This window comes from Rhipicephalus sanguineus, chromosome 1 (genome assembly GCF_013339695.2).
Source record: "Rhipicephalus sanguineus isolate Rsan-2018 chromosome 1, BIME_Rsan_1.4, whole genome shotgun sequence".
Classification (NCBI taxonomy): Eukaryota; Metazoa; Arthropoda; class Arachnida; order Ixodida; family Ixodidae; genus Rhipicephalus; species Rhipicephalus sanguineus.
Window position 1 is genome coordinate 258,318,982 of NC_051176.1, and position 18,537 is coordinate 258,337,518.

Sequence of the window (18,537 nt, forward strand, 5' to 3'; positions counted from 1 at the left end):
ACACTAAAGAGCAAAACGATTTTTCTCGCATTAGTAAAGTAGTCTTCCACGATACCAAAAACACCACGCTTTCTGCGCGAAGACGCTTAATAATTAAGCGAGAAAACGCGCAGAAAGAAAATACAGGTGGCGACGCCACCTTGGAATTCCCGCACAATTTCCCGTGACGTCACATTTTTGACGGCGCCTACTTGGACCTAGTTCCTAATCGGTTAAATCGAAGTACATTGTCCTCTGAGGGGGCCAGAGACTTGACATAACGAGTTTGTGGAAACTTCGTCGAGCCAGTGGCGCCAAAATACGTTAAATGCTCTTTGAAGTCTTTTACGTCACGAATTACAAAGTTCGGCGCGAAATTTAAAAATGAAACTTTGAACTTTGTTTTCTCCTCTAATAATAAACTTATGGTGGTGAAATAAACTACACAAGGGTTATCCGAGCACACTTTATATCAATCTAAACCAATTTATTGTTTCTCTTTAGTGTCCCTTTAAAGAACCCCAGGTGGTCGTAATTTCCGAAGCCCTACACTACGACGTCGCTCATAATCACATCGTGGTTTTGGGACGTTATGCCCCAGATAATATTACAATGGACGTTCTCGTGGTCGTCACCTTAAATTGACACATTAAAATTTGCATGGGAGGGCATTAGTGGCACATAACCGTAACCACGGCCCATGGACTGCGGGTATGAGCCACAAGTGATTCACAGTTTATATCAACCCAGGAACGGCGATAACAGACTTTCAAAAGCTTTACGCGATCGCGTTATGGAGCATATGTCGCACAACATATGCGGGGCAGGCGTCGGCATAGTTGTCGGTGAGGGAAATACCAGAGGGACAGAGATTGAAAATCGCCGTTAGAGCCGCAATCGAACCCAGGCAGTCAAGTATTCATCCACAGAGCTACGCCAGTGTTTGAAACCGCTTATGAAAAAGACCTTATAACGGCCTCATATCGCGGCAACGTGAACTGTAGTTGCAGTGTTCGCTGTCGGCGTTTGTAAGGGTGTAATAGACATTACATATTAGCTGGTATGACTCGCCGAGCTATTGTCAACCATTGTTCAACCCGACCATCGCACCGTAGCGTGCAGTAAATTGATTTCGATAAAACTGATATCTGTGCTCTAAGGTGAGTACCGACGTCACGTCGGAACACAAAATTCCCCTTGGGGCGTCAGTGTAGTCGACTGACGAGTAGCCCACAATCAATCCCGTTGCCAGGGGGGAGGGGGCTAGAAATACACTGTGCACAAAATTGAATGAAATCGGCAACTTCAGACTGACATACCAGAGCTGCAGTCATATACCAATTTGGCCTTTACTTCCTGTGCAACGAACCAGAGATACTAAATAAAGCACTCCTTCGACTAACTCTTCACCAATCTGAGCTAACCAATTTAAGCTGCGACCATTAGGTATTTACTAAAATATTAGTAATATTTCAGTAAATACCTAATGGCTGGATTTAAGTACGAAACGATAGCTGAAACAATGACAAAATACTGTCATTGTTACTAGATGCATCTAGGAGCTGCCACAGCCTGTTGATATTTAATGAGCAGCCACAAATTTATTAGGCTACCACGGTCTGCAAGGCATTGGAGAAATGCAGCCTGCCAAATGCCACTGACAGCACCAGTGCCACTGACACTTGACTGTAGTAATGCCTCCATTGCAGACTCTCCTGCCACGAAACAGAGGTAAGCAAACAATCAAGGGCACTACACTTTACAACTCTCACAGTAGAATCTGTTGCATGTTAGAACCTAACGAATGCAAGACATAACGGGATAAATTTCAGATGTACTGTGGACACAACATGTTGTATGCATATTGCTGAACGCTTTGCATCAGTGAAAAAAAAAATGCTTTAGAACTTTGAGTGGCAGCTTCAAACAAATACTAGCAGGCTTGCTAACACGCACAGCAACCAACAAACCTTGCGTACCAACAGTGGTGTGCTGCCAAGATCAGTTGCAGGAATCGTAAGGTCCATTAAGTGCTGTGGGTAGGGTACTACTTGCAGAAACACAATATGGTTCAACACACAATCTGTAATGTACAGAAGTTTGATCACAAGAAGTTGATTTTCACAGTAGCATAATGAAAGGAAAACGCTACGAGGTATTTCACAAGATAACTCTAGGGTGATTTTGGTAGGGTGACAAAATGAAATGTAGGGTGAAAACCATGACGCACAACTCTGGAGAGGGACCTGTGACATTTATTTACAAAATACGTTTTGACAAACAGTAGAAAAGAGTCTATTTTTACAATTCTATGAAATATGCCGACATAGAACCAAAATGAGCAATGGACAAAAGATACATAAAACATACAGCAAAACATGAGGAAGCTTTGGACAACTAGCATCTACTTTCATACAGCACTCTTTATAATCTGATCACGTGCAAGTGTCTATGTAGCCTGTAGAAACAGGCCGCAACCTCAACATGCCAGCTGATGCATTGGCAATAAATGCATACATCAAATAATGTGAGTCGTAACAACCAATGGGCCATTCCAAGCCAAATGCACAACCACTTTTGCTCTGTGCCAGAAGAATGGCACAAGTTCAGAACTTCCTTCATTCTAGCTTGAAAAAGATCTGCAAAGCCAGCGAACATTTCTCAAAAAGATGTCAAAGCACTTGTAAGACAATAAATGAATAAATACAAATATAAAACATTTCTTGATTATTGATTCTGCATTTTCTGTACTGATGAATATCAAACTCAAAGCTGGTACATTTGACGTGGAATGACCTCAACATAAGTGACAGTGGCACACAGCTACAAGCGGTAATGCTTGGTGCCAAGTCAAGTAACCGCTGCCTATGTTCCTTAACAGCGGTTTATCTGCATAAAGCCTTACAGCTCGAGGAGCAGAACCTTGCTCACATCATACAACTTAGTCAGCAAGAGCAAATGCACTATAAACTGTATGGAAGTAACTTTGCACTCTGCAGCAGAATTATTCTGAAAGAGACAACACGAAAGCCAAGCCTTTGATTCATCATCATTTCGTAGTCATTGCCATTAAAACAGGTTAAATTCTACTCAGCTGCCAGATAGAATATGCCCAATGCTTCTACCTTCAACCATTACAATAGTAACATATGCAGACGGTTCCGAGCCCATGTTAAAGGAAAACAAAAAGCAATTGGCAACCATATACAAGCAAGAAAAGTCATGACCCCCTAAAGCTTGGTTGTTAACGCTACTGCCTTTCCAGCTAAGCAGCTTGTAAAGGAAAGTCATCACGGCCATGGTTACTTCACATTTCTTGGCGCAAGACTAGTCTTCACGTACCAAGCTACTACTGCCTGGACGGCACAAAATTAGCAGCAGCATGCTAAGCTTGCATATGTCAGTATTATGTAGATGGTAAAAACCTTTAGTGTTTACTTGCACACGTACCATAAAAAAATAATCTTTGTCCAAAGGTTCCTGAATGCATGCAGTGAGTTGACAACTATATGAATGACCATGCTTAAATTGGCACACGTGTTCACAGACATAACAGCACTTAATGACAAAACTAGAACATACAAGTTGTCACAGTGATTCTTCCTGTGGCAGTTGCATGGAAGACAGCTGCAAGAACATGAGCTTACTGCACATCCTGCTTGTGTGCAGCAGACCACCAAAATGCTCTTGCAACTCTTCTTCACTAACAGCACAGCACTTTGTCAGTTTAAAGAAAAGGTCATCAGACAGAAATGAATATTTTCACACAACAATGTGGGTGATAGGAGCAGCTCCTTACAAATCAATAGTAATATACTTAATTTCGTAATGTCTCTCTATACATATCTTATGTACAATCATATGTATGCTTAATGAACGTACTGTAAAAGTGCTGCATATGGAAAAATAAAAAAAGCCCAAACATACAACTTTCCATATTAGCACTCACAGAAGACTGGTGACAGAAGTAATTAGACACAAGATGAACAATGGATCCAGGTTGGTGCATGCAGACCTTATGCAAAAGTGCTGCCATCTGTCAGCGGTGCAATGGAACAACCTTACAGATGCCATGTTGAAAGATTGCAATTCCAGCAAATTCATAAGAGCTCACTGCAGTAAGTGCAATTTAGGTTAATACAGTACTTTTAAAACTGTTCTACTTGTCTGCCTAATTTCGTGTGCGTACCCCTTGAAGCAACAGACACGTTGCACTTTATAGTGTACATTGGTTTGGTGATCTTACCATTCCTCCCACATAAAACGACTCGAACCTTTAGAAAAAAAAAGCAGTTAGATTCACCTTGAATGGGTATGATTGCCATTTTTCACCGTTAGTGCACACTAGAAGTCTCCCTTAACAACCCTTGGTTGTTCAGCAGTCAATAGAGCGCCTATCATTTTGCATAATATTTTTCATATGTCCACTGCCATAGATGCACCGATTTCGCTCATAGATCTCTCCACTCGCATAACACGCCGAAATCGCCCACTAAGTATTGTCCCAATATTGTCACATGTCAATTGCTTCAAGTACGCCTTTTTCCCTGAAAGCACAGAGGTGAAGAACAAATGGATAGTTTGTTCAGGTATGCATCCAAAAGAGTTTGCACAATAGATTGCTCAGCACACTGTAGGCTAGTCTCATGTATTGCCATTTACTGTTGGTATTTGTACGCTGCCCTGTGTACTTGCAGCGAATTTCCCTGGTATGGAACATGTTTGCGACTTGTGACTTTTCATTATTTTTCTTTTATTTTGTACCCCCCCTCCTGCTACGTCTCCTTTCTGAGACAGCAATATCTGTAAATAAATTAATAGAATGTGATAAGCTGAAGTAAATTAATAAATTCGAACTTACTATTTTTAAACTGCTAAATACTTAATACAATCGACATAAGCACAATATATATATATTTTACTACAGAAAATGAAACTTTCTTGGTTTCCAGTTAATGATATTAATTTCAGTAACTATTACTTGTACAGCAGTTATATTGTCACAACGCTCTCACCAGTAAAAAAAGAAGTAAAAAAAAATTTCAGCCTCCACTTTCTTTTGTAACCAATCGATTAGGCAAAATTTACAAAAAAAAAAAAAGTCTGACAGAACTTTGTGAATCAGAACTGTTTCTCCTTAATGTACTGAATTCCAACTTATAAAATTGTTGCTTCTTCACTAGCACCAAGTGCCTTCATTTTCACTTGTAAATATATTTATGAATTATAAAAAAAAAGTCATGTTTGATCCAAAGGCCCACACAATAACGGTGACCATTAATTCACTGTGTCCCCTTCTTTTGCTGCAAAGATCATTTTCAGGAGTAGCCTTGCATGCCATGCATTTCGCAGAAATCCCAGAGTTTGCAATGCTACTGGCTGCTTGTCTACTGCAGGCGACATGCAAACGACTTAGCGGCACCTTCAACGACAAGAAGGCTTCTGCTTGAATTTTTAGGTGTTCTCATGGTGCGCTAACACTGAAATACATTGCAGATGCAATTGTCATATGATCTACACACTGCATTTTTCTGCTTCCTGTGTCCAAACATTGTGATGGGCCCATTAAGGCAACCATACCATTCAAATAAAGACTGGACGTAACACATTTTAAACTTTTTGTGGTTATAAGTGATGAATAATTGATCTGATGGACTCCTTGCTTCTTTTCGGTCACATATCATTCCATAAATACACTTCAAAACATGGCACAGTGGCTTAGATTTAAGAGCTGGGTTGACATGCAAGATGTGCTCCTGCAGCTCACTACAGTGTCAGCTCCCATTCAACATGGCAGACTTGAACAAGGCTGCTGATAGATGGCAAATTTTGCATAGGGCCTCTTCCCTCATTTCATCGAGGCATATGCACCCATAGGTACAACTGACCCTAATATGCCACTGTCAAACGGCTCTTATCCTGTACACAATGTAGCAGACCAATAACTATTTCTTCAAGCAAAATACCGCATATGCTACTGAGCAGTTAAGTTGCATCTGTAACCCGCTAATACGGTTTTCGCAACTTTATGATGCCAGTTTTGACAAATGGCACTTTTCACAACACCTGTGCAACACTTCCCATACCCTCTGACACTGTCAGCTGTTGAGATGTCATCCACACGTTTATGTGTCCATACATCCAGTTAAGTATACACAAGCAAGTGAAAAGAGGTGGCTGGTTCAAACTTAGCAGATGATGAGGGCAGGTGCAGCTACTGAAGAGTTCCTTAAAAATGTGTCCGATAAAATGCTGGGGCCCATAATTAACCAAATTACAGGGAACATCGAAAGTGAGGGTCGGTACATTCTTGCGATCATAATTTTCCGTGACATCTTGCTCTCAGCATCATTGGATATTATGTTTGTAAACATACTTGCAAATTATTCTCACAGGCAAGACGGAAAAGGTGAGAAGATTAAAGAGTACTTGCACAGGGGCATTGTATTTTGCTTCTTTTGCTAACAACTGCTAACTTGCACCAACTCAAGATACATGCCAAGTGGAACTTGGCTGCATGTCGTACGGTGTTTTGAGTGGAACTTGTGATACATCATGAAAAATCGGTGGTGGGGGTCACGTGATACTTTAGTGTGTCTGACACATGCACCAGTCAGCCCCATGCAGTTGACACATGCCACATTATGACCACGTCACCAAAAGCTACATTGCCGATTTTTTCCTTCATCACACTGCACTCGAAAATATAAATCTGGTCTAATTAAGGACGGGGAATAACCATAGTTCCTTATTGTTGGCTATCTACAAGCAGAGTGTTCTCTTAAACCTTTTTTTCTTCACTACCTTTTTTAGTGACCAATACAGTCAGCCTATGGAAAAACACTCGCAATATGAAATGTGGCCTGTGACTACGGCACCATGCTGACTGACCCGCACATTAGTCTTTCACATTTCAACATGCACGAAACTGCCCTTTACAAAGCAAACTATTCCAATTAAAAGCAAAAATTTATCATTTGCTGCAGTGACACAACAGACCAACTCTAAACTAGGACCTTGAAGTTAGCAGCTAACAGTTTGCATGGGCCTGCTATAAATTTTCTGCATGTTGTAACAAGGCACAAAAAGTGGGGGCTTGAAATATCTTGAAGCATTTAGGAAATGCAGTCACAAAGCTTGCAACAATCAGAGGCTCTTTGGTTTGTAAACTCACATGTGACCCACGTTCGACCTCATAGTGACATAAAAGTGCCTCTACAATGTAGGAAGCATCTTAGTGCAAGTATACGGGGACGAGAGGAAGACATTGACACCACAGTACGCTAAAGTGTCTATGCATTAAAGGCACCATGTTGCTTACGCCTTCCTCTTGGCCTGTCTGCCTGTGCTAAAATCCTCTAGAAATATGTTTACCGATGTGCCCAACACAATGCTGTTTTACAGCGCCTTGAAAAAGTCAGAAGAGTTTTAATAAGTGATTGTTACCATATAAGCCCTAATGAACATGCAAGGCAAACAACTTGAACAGAAAATGGGCTACATAAAACAAACTGAACTATTTTCATATACAATGCCAACAACCAACACTAGTACCTCTGGACTTGTTGAAAACAGCATCATAATGGAAACAATAAGCTAAAAAAAAAAAAAGCAGAGGTCGAGACGAATGTGGTAGATAGAAAAACCTAATCAATGAAAATATGTCGCTGCTGTGCACAAATTAAGAGCACAAATATTTTTTTTAAAGCTGGACAAAGCACAGGTGTGTCAGTGTGCACAGTGACACAATGAACAGTGCTACAAAATGTGGGCCAATTCAATCAATTAAGGTTTTATATTAAACTCACTGCAAATGATGCTTTTATAAACACTTGGGCATAAACCATTAAGCCCTGCAACAAACAACTTCCATCACACCAGAACAGTTGTTTCAATGTCTCTTTAAAGGTGTAAACCGAAAACCAAAAGCCACTGACCAGTTTTCTGTAACTGAATTTAAAAGCTAGGAAATGGCTTTGCACTTCTCGCACGAGTTTCGCTAGCTGCGTCTGTGCACAAAAGAAAGTCTCGAATTGGTCGCACTATGATAACATTCGCACTAAAAGAAATGGCAGAAAATTGCACAGATTTGGAAGAAATTGCTGAAAAATTAGTGCACTTCTTTCTGTTGACACAGTGTGGAGTGGAGAAAATCATTTAAGCCTGGGGTTTTTGGACAGTTATGGAGTGCAACACCCGAACGATTGAGCAGGCCCGAAAGATCAGTCGGCGACTGCAGTATTGAGTTTGTGCACTGAAACAAGTCTACTAAGTGCCACTGTGGTGCCACTGTTACATAAAAGTCAGAAAATGAGTAAAGATAAGCGAAATGAATGTTATTCAGTGCTGGTTGCTCCTATTCATTTGCACTGCTTATGGTTGTTCAACTAGCTTGAATCGTACGTCAGCAATTTTGCTGGCAATTGTCAGATGAAGGTTACGAAAAGTGACAAGTTAAGCTGAGCAAAATTCCCTGGAGAAAAAATATGCCGGCTAACTGCTTTTAATGACAACAATACTGATATAAGTATCACCAATAGCAGCTCCAAGAAGCCATTTTATCAGCTTCAAAGTACATGCAAGTACTATTCTCATCTGGGCTTTTCTCCCTTATTACATCTTGCATTTACACAGTATGCTCTCAAGTACTCCTGAAGATTGCTCATACAAAAAATTATTTTCACTGAGAAGTGCTTACAGGCCCATTTTGCAACATGAAGATAGGCACAATGAATGGGCTGCATGACGTGCATACAATGAAAAGTGACGTTGGATGTACCACAAACAATTGTCAGACGAGTGGTGTACAATACAAGAAACATGTGCATAATAAACATAGTGAACTGGCAATAGAGTGACCAGTGGTCACAGTGCCACAATATGCTGAAGCTTCAGTGCACAAACCCTGTACTGTTAATACATAAGTATATACAGCATATATACACAGCATTGTGTTACACAAACTGTCCTTTCTTTAACACCAGCTCAAGTATCCAATCTAATTCAACTTCATAACATGATAGTCTCACCTACACATGTGCATAAAGCTTCACATAAAATTTCGAAGCAGGCAATACACACATAACCCATCCATGTACTGGAGTTATGAACAACCACTACAACTATGACTTGCATCATCATGTTTTGATGTCTGCATATTGAACAGCCACAGCCAACCCGAGTGAGTGCAAGAATAGAGGGGCAGTGTTTTACTCCCCCCTCCCCCCAAGTAGGAGTTGTACTTAAAGCGGTTAGCTGGGGTAGTTGGAATACTGTACTTTGAGCATTCCCAACGCTTAAGAGAAATAGGAAATACACACAGACACATGCGTCATTTTTCCTATTTCTCTTAAGCGCTGGAAATGCATCAAAGTTCAGTATTCAACATCAAAGTTCAACTAGCTCAGCAAACCGCTTTAAATACTGCTCTCTCTAGTACATTGGGCCTTTTCCTACATACTGTTATTTTGTCTTTCTGTGTCTGCATGTCTTTCCTATTTCTCGTAAGCGCTGGAAATGCATCAAGGTTATGTAGGAGTTGCTATATTAATATCCGCTAAGAAAGAACAGATGAACTGGGCAGGGGAGGGGCACATACCTACTAATATTTTACTTTCTAGCTAGTCTCTAACCTCTGAAATGAACCCTTTTTCAAAGACATACTGATTAGCGAAATCTTGTCGTACCTTCACTTAGTGTCTGACGACCGGAATGAGTAAGGCAGTGCAAAATGTATGGATACACCTTCTGTTCTTCATACTCTGTATTCGCAGAGACGTGATCACCGTGACCATGTGGGGCATGCTGTTCAGGTGGGCTGAACGTTTCCTAGTAGACAGAAGAAATTGAAGAGATTCACAAAGCTTCTCTAGAAAGCAAAAAGAAATGTACTGTTTGGAGGAATAAACAGTGGTCATTAGTCTTCTGACCCAAACATAAAATTGTAGGTGCCCACACTGCTCATCTTTTTGGCCACATTTTGTGGGTTTTCTTTCTTTTGCCATGAACATCCTGTTGTTCCTAACCAGCTCAATTACATACAGCGCTGGCAAAAACACAAGCCTGCTATCGGTCAGCCCCACTGCAGACTAATGCGCACAGTGTTAAAAAAAAAAAATCCAATACCAGTGAACAACAAAATGTCTCATATGCCCAATGTACTCTCCAGTCCTTGCTGACCCATTGGCTTAGCAAAGCACCTCAGCAAAAACCTACATACCTTTGTATATAGGTTTTAGAATGAGACGCGAGTCAGGTATTGGAAGATGGAGAGTCATTAGTGCGTAAGGAGACATCATTGCTGCTACTGCTGTCGGGGAGATCATGTGATGAAACATTGTAAGGTGATGCCACATGTGGGCATGAATGGTGGTGATGACAGGGCGCTGTTGTGGGAGGGTAGTTGATGCCCATGGCCTTGCGGATTGCCTCCACACTCACTATGCTGCCTGGCTTCGCCTGCATTCGCAAAAAAAAAGCAACCTCGTACATTAGTTTCTTCACAGCACCAAAAGGCACACGATTACAATAAGTCTTGTGTAACCCTTTCAGGTACTGTGTGCACAGGTGTGCGTGTGCATGCCAATAGCAAAAGCACTGTTGAAATAACCTTGAAACATGTCTCACCGGATGTGTGCTGCAAGTTTCAAGAACCGGTGTACACTGTTTTAGTAAGACAAGCTGTCAATACATACCTTGTGATGTCGTAAGCTCACTTCTTATGGGTTTTCACAATGTCTTATACTGGGATATTTTAAAGTGGCTGGACAGGTGCTTTCCAAGAATGCTAGACTCACTTTTTTGGTCGTCTGCTAGGGTATGGCAGTTGCACTCATCAGAGCTTCGGTTTTGCTGGTGAATTTAGTTGAATTTTATTAATCCACAAAAGTTACCAGAGGCCACTTTTTGGAAATCTCAAAGCGGCAATGGGCTCTTTGTAGGAAGGACTTCAATTCCCTGATGTGAACCGACCACCTGTCTCCTCTCATTAAAAAGTTAATCATCTTAATTTGTTTAATAAATGGTGTAATGAATGTCTCTAGTCACCCTAGGATTTCTGCTACTACATAAAAAGTAATCATGAAGGCAGCAAGCACACGTCATTAAACCTTATTTTTAAGGATTTTTGGATACATTTCTTGAAACAACCAGTACTGTATTTATTCGCATAATTCACTCACTTTTTTTTTTGGCGAATTTGGAGCTCCGAAGAGGAGTGCGCAAATTACGTGGGGATTTCGCGAACACATCCGAAATAATGCGTAATATATACTCCTAACGCTCGCAGTATATACATTAAAAAAGAAAATAAATTATAGCAGAAACGAAGGGTACTCGTTTATTTAACAGAATTAGCATTACTTTAACCAGCTAGATCCGGTCATGCACGGTCTAGTCAGAATCACTGGTCGAGAAGTCTGAGTGGGAAACATCACCGTGGCCGCTGTCACTGGCCTCCTAATGCGCATCGTCCTCGGTTCCGTCAAGCGTGTTAGACAGCCCCATCTTCTTGAAGCTCTTCTCGACAATGCTGGGAGAAACAAGGTCCCATGGCACGGCGATTCCGGTGGACCTAAGCTTTCGCACATATTTGAAAAGGTATTCTTCAACGGCAGGAAACTTTCTTTGCCTCGGTCCTCGGAACGCTCTCCTTCTCGGTCGTGTATTAACAAGTGAACTCTTCTGCTTTATCCAGTACTGAACGTGGCTCTCATTCGCACTGAAATGCTCGGCGGCGGCACGGTTCCCATTTTCTTTGGCAAACTCTATAACAGTGAGCTTGAATTTCAGCGTATAGTTATTGTAGTCCAGCGCAAGAGAATAGTGAAAACGCGACTGGCTGATGGCGAAACATAAACTTCCGAAATCAACCAAGGCTGCTGTGCTGCAACGTGGACACAGAGAACGAGGGGCAGCGAGGGGAAAAGTTGGCGCGATTAGCCCTCGCATGGCTCCGATATAGAAGATAGTCCGTACTGTGCCACGTGCATGCATTCTCACAACAGATTGGGTGAACAGATTTGGGTGTTCGGGTACGGTCCCTAGAATATAATATTCTAGGGACCATAGTTCGGGGGCTTCGGGAGAACAGAATGAAGTAATCGGAAGAAGGGACTTCACACTTGCAGCCCGTCTTGTGCATGACTGTGCTTGCCTGATCGGTGAGGGGCGCAGTCGTCCAAAGTCTCTCCGCGCGTGCGCTGGAGAGCTGGCTTGGGCGGGATGGGGAGCGCAAAATATGCGAGTAAATATGTTTGTTTTAGTAAAGCTGGCTAAATAATAGGGGTGTGCAAATTATGCGAGTAAATACATTTTTTCAAGTACTACCCCTTGGTGATGTAGTGTCTCCAAGACTCCTGATGTCTCTACTGAGTCGAATGCCTTTTCTTAGTCTATGAAAGTCATAAAAAAGGAGTTCGTTGTACTCCACAGATTTCTCAATTACCCTACTGATCACGAGGCTGTTGCCCATTGTACAGTACCTCTTCCTGAAGCGTGCTTGCTTTCTAGGTTGGTTAAGGGGGGAAGAGGCACTTTGACATGAAGCATCTTTTTATTTAAGTTAGGATGATGAAAACTTCGGTGATCATGTATTTACATGTGTAAATATCAAATATGAACTCAGTTTTTATGTAGCCGTTACGACAATTTTTTTAATTAATCATTCATTAAAATTTCGTTTAATCACCTTTTTAATAAATTGGCTACTCGGATCCTGCTGAATTAAATGTCATTGCATTCTACAGTTATCAAAGAGTGCAAAAAGCAAATTTTATGGTTCTAGCTTTCCTACAACAAAAGTTATGAAGCTTCAAAATCCGCCATTCGATTACAGAGAAAATGTATTTTTGTTATTTTCTCTCTTGTAAAAACTTACGCTTTTCTATAGTAACATATGACACTTTGTTGCACTCACTAAACATCCAGCTTTTCAGTAATACAAAAATGATCAAAATCGAGTGTACCAAAGCTGAGAAATGCTCGCTAAAAGAATGACAGGTGGCCAAAAAATTGAAATTGAGAAAAAAGCAAAAAACAAAACTCTGTATCTTCAAGGAGCGCTACACAAGTAAAAATGCTTTACTTTGCAAATAAATGCCTTAGAAGACACCAGGAGAGTAGCTTATCACATTTTCCAATCGAAACGGCCCCAGTGCATGTCATTTCAAGCAGTTTGTTGATTGCGGAGAAGTCGACGATGCCGTAGTTAGCCGCCGACGGGTCAGAGCCCTCGCACGCTGTTGCGAGCGTGCGCAGCTTGCGCTCGCTAGCGGAAGTTGCCGATAAGCCGGAGATATTATCTTCAGTCTTTTCCTGCTGTTGCGCACGATCGGCGCTAGTCAAGAACGTCGTGTCGATCCTTCTACCACGTTTCCTATCTATCACTGACGTCGTCGAGGCGGCCGCCGACACAGGTGAAGTCGGCATTTCGACCGATGAATCGCGTTCCGCCACCACGCCGTCCTCCGCTGGATGCGCTTCTGATGCACCCGAGCCGTGATCTCTCTTTTTTTTTTTCGAATTTATGAGCGCTGCGCAACTTTCGATATGGCTTCGCCACGATCAAAGTTCCAAAACGCGGCCGAGAGCGTAGGCCTAATTCACTCCCGGCGGCATAGAGTTAATATACTGACCCTAGAGGAAAAGCTCCCCATATGGCCCATGCATTGAAACCTATAACCACATGGGTTCCGCCATGATGGAACAAAACGATCGTTGCCAGCGTTGCCAGACCCTGAGACGCTCGCTATATTTGACGGTAGTAATCAGTTTTAATCTACCAACCTAAGCCAGCTACGCGCTGTTCAGAGAACATCAGCTGTGTTTTGATGCGTGAAGCCGTGTGTTAGTGTACGGTTGTCTGTGCAGCTGGTCCGGTTGATAACAGTTAAAATTTCCACCTGTTTGTGCATGGTTTTTACTAGGCGCTCCCTACGAAAGTTTCTCCGTTCGCTGGCACAAAGGTCACTCGACAGATTCGACGCTCGAAGCAAAGTCCGTAGGCCGTGGTCGCGCGCTGATTCGACTTGCAATGGCGAGACACCTGTATCCACGTTCTTTTTCAGCTCATTGCTGCCGTACTTCAGCGCAGAGAGCCGTAAAGCAGAAAAATGTCGATTGCAGCATGCAGCGGCGAATGTGAGTGAGACAGCTCCCGAAAGCTTCAATCGAAACTAAAGTTACACAGCCCACGAAGCTTTATCGCCGTTAAAAAGTATTTAAAAAATCGGTTGCGACTAGTTCGTACATAACTTTCAGGGCTTGTCTCATCTCTTCTTTGCCGTCCGTCCTGGTTTGCACTGATGCACTGAGGTTTCCAGTTCGAAAGAAAAAAAAAGGGCTGTCACATGAAGTCGAGTGGTATGCGGCGACAGAAAACGCACACAACGGGACACTATGACAACTACGAGATACACGTCGCGAACGAAGTTTCAGGTGCTTTAACACGACGCGCAAACCGGCGCAATCTGCCGCAAGCACACACTCGCGTACTCGCGAGTGTTGATATGGTGGTGCCATCTAGTTAACCAGCCTGCAAACGCTCCTTTCCGCGCGCAGTAAATTGCATAAATAGCCGTCGTATTCTTTCGTAGAACTATTCAAAATAAACACAAAACAATATCCGCAAGTTTTTAATTGTGCAAATGCTTCTTTAGGATTGATATGTGATGGCAAGAATGACAACGTTCCAAGATGTCAGCGTTCTTGTGGTTATAGGTCTCGCGGCCCAGCTTTTCCTCTAGAGTCAGTATATTAACTCTATGCCCGGCGGCTGCGGCGCACTTCGTCTAGCTCGCTTGGCGCCGTGCCAGCAAGCCGCCGCAACGTGCAGTCTTTGTTGAGGATGATAAAAACGCCTGCTCCAGTTTCTTGCCAGCTTGCGCGGGTTGGAACTTTACGGACGTAAATCGACGAGGACAACACAGTTATACTACGGCGACATCAACTTGCCGCTTTGCGTGCACTGTAGCAGACAGCGCGGGAGGCCCGACGAATCGGAAGGCGTTATTTAGTCACGTGGGCTCACTGTGCCGATAGGCTCACGTGGAGGGACCTTTTTTTGGCGCGGATTTTCTAAGTGAATTCTGAGTGGACGGAAACAAGGGCGGCGGGATATTCAAGAAAAAGCGCGGCTCTTTCGAATGCGACCAAGATGGCTGCCGTAGGTAACGTAGAACGGCAACAGCGCGGCGCTGAATAAGCCTGTTTTTTACGCGTTCATCGCTAAAAATTTAGCTCGCTGATGGCACATAAAATGCTGTCACGGCTAAAATACTGATCTAAGACGCATGAAAATTGGCGAGGTTATGCATCAGTAGCGGCAGAATCCAAATAAAACATTTTCAAAAATTTGATTTTTTTTCTGATTTTCGGTCTCAAAGACCCGCTTCCCCCCTTAAAGTCACGTGTATCTTATCTTGTTTGAAGTTACGTTCATAAATATTTTGTATAGACGATTTTCTGCAGTGGCGCACGGGCGCGGCCATGTTTGATCATGTGATCGTAACTGGCCTTCGGCCAGCAATGCGACCGTGGCCGTATCACACAAGCTGGTTGCAGCAGGGTGTAAGCAAGTTACATGCTTGTGCAGCAAAACATAGTCCCACATTTAATCGCCTAAAAGTTGACAAGGTTGAGACATTTGTACAGTAGAACCCCGCTGTTACGTTCCTCACTGCTGCGTTTTCCCGGCTGTTACGTCGTTTTCCGCCGGTCCCGGCATAGCTCCCATAGGATACAATGTATTGGGAACCCCGCTGTTACGTCGTAACTGTCGGACCGTTCCCGTATGATACGTCGCGAAGTGCGCCCGGAGCCGACCGAGTGACTACCAAAGAGAGCGGCCATGGCGCATTTTCACGCAGCTTGGCCTCGTTTGACCGTAATATTAGCCGCATGAGAGGCGCAAGCAACAATCTTTCAATTGATGCAAACAAAAGCATGGCCTTCGAGATTCAAATTGCAAAGATGACGTCTATGACGTAACTGCTCGCGAAAGCAAGGCCTTCGAGATTGGCATTTACTATTGACAAAAGCATAGCCTCTGAGATTTGCATTGCACAAACATGGCGTGTATGACGTAATTGCTTGCGAAAGCAAGGCCTTCGAGATTGGCATTCACTTCTGCCATCGCGTTGGTGTAGACTCATCATCATCGTTATTTGTCGGAGAACGGGAGGAGTTCGAGCTGGTTGGAGCTCGCACGGTCGTGCGTGCGGTTCGCGGTCGGACTCGCCGCGCCGGTCGTGATTGCGTGTGCTTAGTTTTTTCATGCCTACAGCTGTTGGTGTTAAAAAAATCACATACGTTGATTACATTTCTGTGGATAAGGCCGTCCTAAGCTCCGCGTTTCTATCCATCGACTAGATCGCGGCTGAGCGCGCCAATTTTCGTGCTGCTCGTAAGAATTGAAATAAAATTCTGTACCACTAAATATTTTGCCGTTTTTCCTGTTTTTCAGCTCTTACGTTTCCCGTCTCTTACGTTTATTTCCTACGGTCCCTTCAAAAACGTATCAGCGGGGTTCTACTGTATTTGTTCTGCACATACTATGCCACAGTGATAAGTGATATGTTTATTCTACTTCGCAATTATGGTGTATGCCTTCAATTGTTGTATTAGCAACTGCCAGCAGCTGCGGTTACAAGCCAACATGGCAGCACCTATGCATACGCGACCACCTGCTTGAATCCAAACTCGCGCTTGCTACTTGCGCACTGTCCTAACAGTAATAAATAAATGGTGAAATCGGCTATCGCTTTGTGTCATCTCACGCTGGGGACAAAGCATCAGGTATGTTTTGTCTTTATTAATGAGATCAGCTATGTTAATTTAGCCACACCTGCTAAGCCTTGTCTCTGAAAATTTGACAATAGATATTGCAAACAATGCAAAATACCGATGAATACATTGCCCCTGAAGCTTTAGGACACAAATATAAAGCAAATAAAAGCATATGTTTCGAACTAACGGGCCATACAGCACACTACGATGACATGATAAATTCGAGGCGGAAGGAAACTGCATCCACAGGTGCCACAATGTTGACTTTTTCCGGCACTGCGTCTGCTCGCTATTACTTGCCCAACGCGTGCACGCAAACGTTATGGGGACACCGAGCAGAAGACGCAGTGCGGATGGAAACATATTGAGCAGCGCTGCCAAAGGCCACATTCCGGGACTGAAAGGTCAGGAGCCGGTGGCACCATCTCATTTTAATTGCACAAACCAGCTGTGGAAAGTCATCTACAATATACTGAAAGTAAGCTGATGGTTTTCTAATTCTTATTTTATGTCTCCCTTTATGTGCATTATTAAAGGTTGGTATTTTTCCAGCCCACTGGCACATTAAAAGTTTTGAGACATTGAGGGTAGTGTATTACAAGTTTCTTAAGCCCCCCAAGTCTTTGATAATATAGACTGTTATGCAGTCTTCTCTGGCCGCTTTTTCACAGGGCGTATCTCATGTGGCCTTTCTAGCCTCATCGGTAGTTCATGGATCATGAGTGTCCCATTTGACTGATTTCACTGAAGGATGAAGGAGTGGTCTGCGAACTGTACAGTTCAGAATAAAGGTCTTCTGACACCTTGGCAGTTCTCTACACAAAACAGTAATAAGGCAAGATCTTAATCATGTGCAACGAATCTTCATCTACTACAAGGGTGCAATGATATGTCTATAAAGAAAGGCGCAACTTACGTGAGAAGCCAGCTCAGAAAGTGTCTTTGCAATCTTCTCAGCTAGAAGCAGAAAATAAAAAAAATTATTCAAGGGAACACATGTAACAGCTGAAGACGAAGTAGTGAGATTTTAAAAGTGCCGAAGTTGTTCAACTAAATATAATTTCAAAGAACCACGTTCAAGCCGTGACACACATTAACGGCATACAATCACGTGATGCTTTCTTAATTTTATTTGCAGTATCACTTAACCAATTCTGTCGATCCTGTCAAAGTAAAATTAATGGAACTCTGCCGAACCATTAACTTCTGGATTATTGGCTGACAGATCTATTTGCCTAAGTTAACAGCCTGCTACTGCTTTATTAACTAGCAAGGTTAGCCGACATGGGCAAATAGAGTGTCAAGCAAATGCAGTCAAGCACTGCATTGCTGTCTCGCGTGCCACCAAATATGCCTATCAGTACAAACAGCACAAACACTATAGGTAGCTTAATAGTGCATGTGTTTGCCAGGACCAGACTGCTAAGCTTCTTCTGTACTTTATCAATGTTACAGGGGAAATATGAATTTCATAAATGTTGAACAAGAAGGAAAACACAAAAGGTTCAATTTTTTTCCTGCAGACCACATGAAGCTAAGTATGGCATAGAAAAAACTTAGCTGCGAGTTTAATTGAAATGTAGAAAAGACAAGGCAAATAAAAAAAAGCGAACAAAATTGTGACTTGCCACCAGTCACAGCCACACCCAAATTTTCCCCATAGACGTGCAATGTCCAAAATTTTCAAATGTTTTCCTTGCCTTCACTGTCTGTTGCCTTGATGTGACAGTGTATAGCAAGAAAACTTAACCCCTAAGCTCCCCTTCATGTTCA

The 18,537-nt window shown here is 42.6% G+C and overlaps 1 protein-coding gene across 2 annotated transcripts in view; it reads right to left on the reverse strand.

Moving 5' to 3' along the window:
* Positions 1–4,742: 4,742 nt before the first annotated feature.
* Positions 4,743–18,537, reverse strand: part of LOC119378714 (bromodomain-containing protein 7) — a 62,357-nt gene continuing 48,562 nt past the window's right edge. Inside the window, exons 14-15 of one of the 2 annotated variants that reach the window (XM_037647753.2) lie at positions 17,681–17,721; positions 4,743–10,437 (exon numbers count right to left, since the gene is read on the reverse strand). In XM_037647753.2, the coding sequence (XP_037503681.1) occupies positions 10,231–10,437; positions 17,681–17,721 (248 nt within the window). In that variant the 3' untranslated portion in view covers positions 4,743–10,230. The remainder of the gene's footprint in view (positions 10,438–17,680; positions 17,722–18,537) is intronic. The other variant, XM_049411522.1, reaches the window with a different exon arrangement.